The 6,000-nt window shown below is 38.2% G+C and overlaps 1 protein-coding gene across 2 annotated transcripts; it reads right to left on the reverse strand.

Moving 5' to 3' along the window:
* Nucleotides 1-1,349: 1,349 nt before the first annotated feature.
* LOC112567231 (zinc finger protein ZFP69B-like) lies at nt 1,350-6,000 on the reverse strand. 2 transcript variants are annotated; one of them, XM_025243846.1, is made up of 2 exons: nt 5,481-6,000; nt 1,350-4,095 (listed from the first exon to the last, which is right to left on the reverse strand). In XM_025243846.1, exon 2 carries the CDS (start codon nt 4,057-4,059, stop codon nt 2,791-2,793), a length of 1,269 nt encoding a protein of 422 aa, XP_025099631.1. In that variant the 5' UTR covers nt 4,060-4,095; nt 5,481-6,000; the 3' UTR covers nt 1,350-2,790. The 2 variants fall into 2 exon arrangements, with proteins under 2 accessions (XP_025099631.1, XP_025099630.1); XM_025243845.1 differs by lacking the exon at nt 5,481-6,000 and adding an exon at nt 4,859-5,042.

Here is a 6,000-nt window from a genome sequence, read left to right on the forward strand (position 1 = left end):
TACATTAAGGTATAGAAATATCGAACATTATTCTTTAATGGATTTCGAACGGACGAACAAAAGAAAAAGCTTTGTCTGATAAAACTAGTTTGGGTTAGTGAGGTCTTTGTGTACTTAACTATAAAATTCCTTTTACATCCTCACACATCTCCTGAGACCATAAACCCAGCGACCCTCGGACAGTGCCGCGGTGGAGTCGATCAAAGATGATTTGCCGCAGCCTGAGGACATACGATGAACAATGACAAAAGCGAAAAATTATTATCATTAATGCCATTCTTATCTTCAATGTCACCATTATTATTGTCTTATGTTATGTAACACTGTTTTATATTTACTTTTTATTTTATATTAATTCCAAGTCAGTATGAGCAAATTGAATGAGGAAATTGCCTTTTGTGTATAATGGCAGTTTGACCATGCTTCCTTCCCCAAAGGAGTGAATGAATCAAGTTAATGTCTAAAACATGTTTAGAAGAAACAGGCTAAGGGAGTTAAGGTGATGTGTGGATTTTAATTGGATTATTTGCGGAACGCATGAATCCTTACATGTAGACTACTTAGAATTGTTTATCTTTTTCATTTTAGAATTGTTTTTTTTTCTCATTTTGATAGCTGATGCATTGCAAAATCAGTTGAATAATTTATAAACAGATTAAATCACCTTGTACTTAAAAATAAAGAAAGATTGATCCACCTTGTACTTAAAGTAACAATAAAGATAATATAGCTTTTCATGAGGGTGTTTCTAAAGACAAGAAAAATAAAACTGATTCATTGGGCTGCTGGTATACCGGTTGTTTACATTTATCCCTTTATTTATATTAAAGGGCAGTACCTAAACTATATTGCTGTCTTCGAATATTAGTGAATGTAATATATTATTACAATTTTTTTTTAAACCTCGACTGTGAGGTTCCTATGCTATCCACGGTATCCCACTTCCAAATGCTACAGTAATGTTAATTGCCGTTATATAACCACTCTCACGTACATGCTTCTATTAATTAAGATGTAGTCAGCGATCAATTAAAAAAATACTCAAAAACTCATGGATGGACGCAATAAATAATAATAAACACACAGGTAAATTCACTCACGCACCCACCCACCAATCCACACACACACACAGAAACGCACACACAATCATGCACATACATATACAAACACATTCACACAAATATAAGCACGCGCTTATATGCATGTTAGCGCACTCACAATCACGAACGCAAGGCTATTAGTAAACATTAGCACACACATGCACCAAGTAAAAACACACACAGACACACAGACGCGCCTTGCATGTAGTAGATCATAAATCAAATCTTATTGTCTGAATATGTCTTAATGAATATTTTTATTTTGAAGCAAAACAAAATTTTTTAAAAATCTGTATTGAAAAGGAATTAAATTAAATTAAAACCTTCAAAAAGAAAAACAATTGCAAGGAAACAGTCAACAAATGGAAAAGCAGGAGGTGGTTATTGTAAAGTCGACCACATAAATTATTATTTGCCTCCTTCAGCTCTCAAAACTTCCTTTCCATCAATTTTTATTCTCCACCTTCCCACCACCAAACGCACACAGACACAACTCCAGCTTCCATATCGCAAGATAAGAGTATTAATCAAAGAACAAAAATGTCAATTTACAAGAATTTGTCAATATGTACATACTCCAAAAAGCTGCAAATTTTAGCTATTGCTGACTTTAAAGCCAGGAGATACCTGTATCTAAGCACACGTAGCAGAAAATATACTGGCCTGGTAGAGTTGAACAACAGCTGTGGATCAGCAAGTGACAGCCCCAAACCAGTTACACACACACTGCAATAGAGAGGCTTTCCAATCCTCTCACTGTTTATCAGCATGTACCTTTTGAAGGAGGACAAGTTCCTAAAAGCAGTTTTACACATGATGCAAGGGTAAAGTTTTAACATCTCTGTGGCTTAACATGTGCATCTTTAAATGGTCTGCTCTCTTGAACTGCACTGCAGAGGCTTAGCATCACTGTGAATCACCACATCGTATTATAAACCAAAAAATGACTTAAAGAAGTGCACCCACTGCACCAGTGAGTTTTAACACAGCAGTGAATGAACAAGTGCATTAGAATTACTGAATCAAAGCCTCACAAGCATTGCACTAGCAAGGCTTAACACCTCCATGGATTAGCCCATGTGTTTTCAAAATAAATCATCTAAAATCAGCTTTCTTCATCTTGCAAGGATTGGAACTTGATAACAATTTTAAATACTATGCATATGACAGCAAACACTATTGTGAGTCTCCATATGTGGTTTTTAATCAACCCAGTACCCAGATTATCATTTTCTACCCAGGCAAGGACTTTAAAGCAACTTTAGAAATGCTGCGATGGTAAGGTTTAGAAAGATTGTGAATCACCTTGTGTGTTTTTAAAAGTCTAAAAGAAACTTTGCATTCACTTCAGTGGTGGTTTTGCATCACTGTGAACCTCCATGTGCTTTTTCAAACAGAGAGATGATTTTAAGGCAGCTTTACACACACAGGACTGGTGAGATTCTACATTAATGTGGATCAGCATGTGTCTTTACAAACCAGATATGGACTTAAAAGGAATTTTACACACAATGCACTAAGGCTTCTCATCACTGTGAAGCTGCTTGTGCTCTTCAAATGAGATAATCTGTTGAAGACAATTTTACACACATTGGATTATGCACATGCACAGACCATAAGAAGACACAAACAAGAGACAACTCAAAATCATGCCCAGATTTAAGATTAAAGGTCAGAGCTTCAGCAAAGACTACAAATTCCCAAGAGGAGGATGGATAATGTATTTTGTTTTTTGCTTAAAAGTCACATCCTTGTGGGTAAGCATGTGCCTTATCAAGTCAGATGACCACCTAAACGTTTTCCTACATATGCTGCACTGGTAAAGTTTCACATCACTGTGATTCACCATGTGTTGTTTGAGATATTGAGGTTTTTTGAAGACTAGAGGACAGATATAACACTGCGGAGGTCTCATATCCCTGTGAGGCACAATATGTTGTTTTAAATGACTTGAAAGCTTAAAAGTACTTTTACATATGCTGCACTGGTAAGGTCTAACATTATTGTGGGTGGCCATGTGCAGTTTTAGGGCATCTAATCTTCTGAAATCTTTATGACAGACAGTACACTGGTGAGGTTTCTTGTCAATACACTGGTGAGGTCTTTCAACACTGTGGTGAGATCTCTTATTAATGTTAGTTTCTTTGTGCTGTTTTGAAGTATCTATTCTCTCTAACACAACGCTACATGGAGTACAACTGTAAGCTTTCAAATCTGAGTGCATCATCCTTTGTTTCTTGTGGATTTCTGTTGCTGTATCGATGGTTACTTCTGCAACAGTCTGATGAGTCTGATGTTGATTTTCTTTCACCTCAGGAGTTATGCATCTAGCAACACTCATTTCTAGACTATTCTCATCAATGTTATTCTGCCACATTGCATACTGACCAGGCGACCCTGTCTCAGTCTTCACCATGGGACAATCATCTTGTTCTTCTTGCTTAAATAGAAGCTGCTCTTCTATCTTTGCACACTTCACAAGATGCTGCTCAGACTTAATTGAACAGGTGACATCTTGGCAGTGGTACTCCACTTTCACTGCATTCTTATGGCTGCAATCTGTTTTAATACAATAGGCATCTTGAGGATTAAGCTCCAGTTTTACAGCATCCTCATGTTTCCAGTTTGATTCAGGAATATGCCAAGTATGCTCAGGTTTGATGTAAGCTGGAGCAGAAATGTTTTCAAGCTGCATACAGCTAATTGGTGAGCAATATGTCATATCTGAATCAGAACAAAATGAGCTTGTCTTAAGCATTACATTATCCTTTAAGTCTTCTTGTAGATCAGCTACAGACCTCGGTTCAGTCTTGATGCTGCGCACACATGAGACCTGCACTTGATTGTTTATGGCAGACATAGCTTCCTCTTCATCTACGATTACATGGGATTTTTTTTCTTCTTTTATTGTTAAAGTACTGTCTGACTGAATCTGGACACAAGTCCTTATCTTCTTCATTTCTGGTGTCTCTGTCCCTGGTGCTATAACAAAAACCTGCAATGTTAAAATGTAAGAATAAATTAATCACGTTTTACATCTTTCTACTGCTCTTGTTTTCTTATCTGGTAAACTTTATATACAGTTCCACATGTAAAAGTAAAAATACCATGCAGTTATATTAACAAAACCAGCTGCATACTAAAAACCTACTTAAAACTCCATTATTACTTGTAAAGAAATACTCTTTCTGTATGAAAGGCTAAAGGTGGTCAACCCCTCCTGTACACATGAATTTACCCTTTTGCAAAAAAATTATTAAAATAGCTAAACAAGATATAAAACAACAATTCAAATTGATTATAACAGATCAAAATGTGTAGAAGTGAAAAATTTGCTTTAATCTTGCTTGAGAACTCACTTTTATGATAATGCAACCAAAATTAGGTATATGATGTGAAGTTTGGAAACAGTTTTTTTTTTTTTTTTCAAACATGGCGTGTTCCGAAAGTCAGGAGCTGATGAAAACCATTTTTACACCATTCGTGATCAAATTTTCCTTCATCTGAAGCAGGAATATCTCTGGGATGTTCTTTCTGTTCAACTTTTCATATGCATGATGTTCACGATCGTGTACAACATCAGAGACCGAGGTGAAGCATATATACGCGAACACTTCATGATTCTAGATCTCCAAGTTTATGTGCGATTCATATTATTTATTATTTCATAAGAAAGATTTCAGACTAGTGAAGCAAATACTTTTGTGTTTCAAATAGATACAAGTTTGGTTAATAGTGCAAACAAGCAATACACTTACGGTAATTATATTGCTGTTATCATTGCTCATTTAATTCCACTTTTCCCGCTGCTCTTCCGGAAGTAAGACCGGTTTCTGGCTCGCCGAGACTGACCGCGTATCGTTTCAAGAGGCTGAGAGTGAGTCTCGGCATACCCACAATCATGTCCATAAATACACGTCCACGGTTTTTCTTTTAAACCACGAGGTGCAGGGCCGTGCTTAGGGGCAGGCGGACGAGGCATCTGCCTAGGGCCCCGCGCTTCAAGGGGCCCCGCGCTTTTGATTGATATGTGACTTTAGATCCCAACTAAACCGTGTGATCGTGGCGTGAGGGCCCCGCACATGCCCTTTGCCTCGGGCCCCGCGGGGGCTAAGAACGAGCCTGACGAGGTGTATAGGCCTAAAAAAAAAAAAATACAACAATGCATCAGCCCTATGTGTATACTGCGTAGACAAGTGAGCGGGGTAAAATCAGCCAGCCGTGTTGATCGCGTAAAGATAATTTCCAATTAAAAAAATTTTTGGGTAGTGTAAAGGTTCTTATGTAAGCTCTATTGCTAGACGTTTTTATTATTTTTGGTCTTCTGAACAAGCATTCGCCAACAACTAATTACAACACAATCACTGCATGTCCAGTCACCTGGGAATCGCTGCCTCTTACGTAACGGGGGCCGTTGTCATCGCTTGAGTGGTACGTCCGTTGATTGGAAGACGGGCAGGTGGTCAATAGATGTCAAAGGCTGAGAAGAGGATCTGTCTTCCACTCTTAGTCGCAGCAGGTCTCGCCCCGAGGTCAGCGGGTTCGTCCTTCGCTCGGAGACTTGTTGAAAAGCGATTGGTTGGAAGCTAAGATCAAGAGAGTTTGATTACATCCTCGTGAGTCAGAGCTGTAACCGAGGTGAGGATCGTTTTCTTCCCTACTCTTCCACCAGCACCATCCATTTCTTCTTTCTCTCCCTCCGGCCTCCCAGCAGTCCATCAGCGCACACCTCTCACAGCAGCTAATCGAGAAATCACCTCTTCAAAGGGGTGAAGAGAGGACGCTTTCTACAAAACATTCTTCAGGCTCACAGACTTAAATAAGACGAGGCTGCTTTTTAAAAATTGCGTTTGTAACACTGTTCTTTATATTTTGAAACATTTACTGTTAGTTTCTTCAT

This window comes from Pomacea canaliculata, linkage group LG6, assembly GCF_003073045.1.
Source record: "Pomacea canaliculata isolate SZHN2017 linkage group LG6, ASM307304v1, whole genome shotgun sequence".
Lineage (NCBI taxonomy): Eukaryota > Metazoa > Mollusca > Gastropoda > Architaenioglossa > Ampullariidae > Pomacea > Pomacea canaliculata.

Excerpts from the sequence above, each read along its gene's own strand:
- LOC112567231 (XM_025243845.1), bottom strand. The coding sequence starts at position 4,888 with ATGAGCAATGATAACAGCAATATAATTACC. Across the intron at positions 4,096-4,858 it reads ATAACAGCAATATAATTACC|GTTTTTGTTATAGCACCAGG; the intron begins GTAAGTGTATTG and ends TTAACATTGCAG.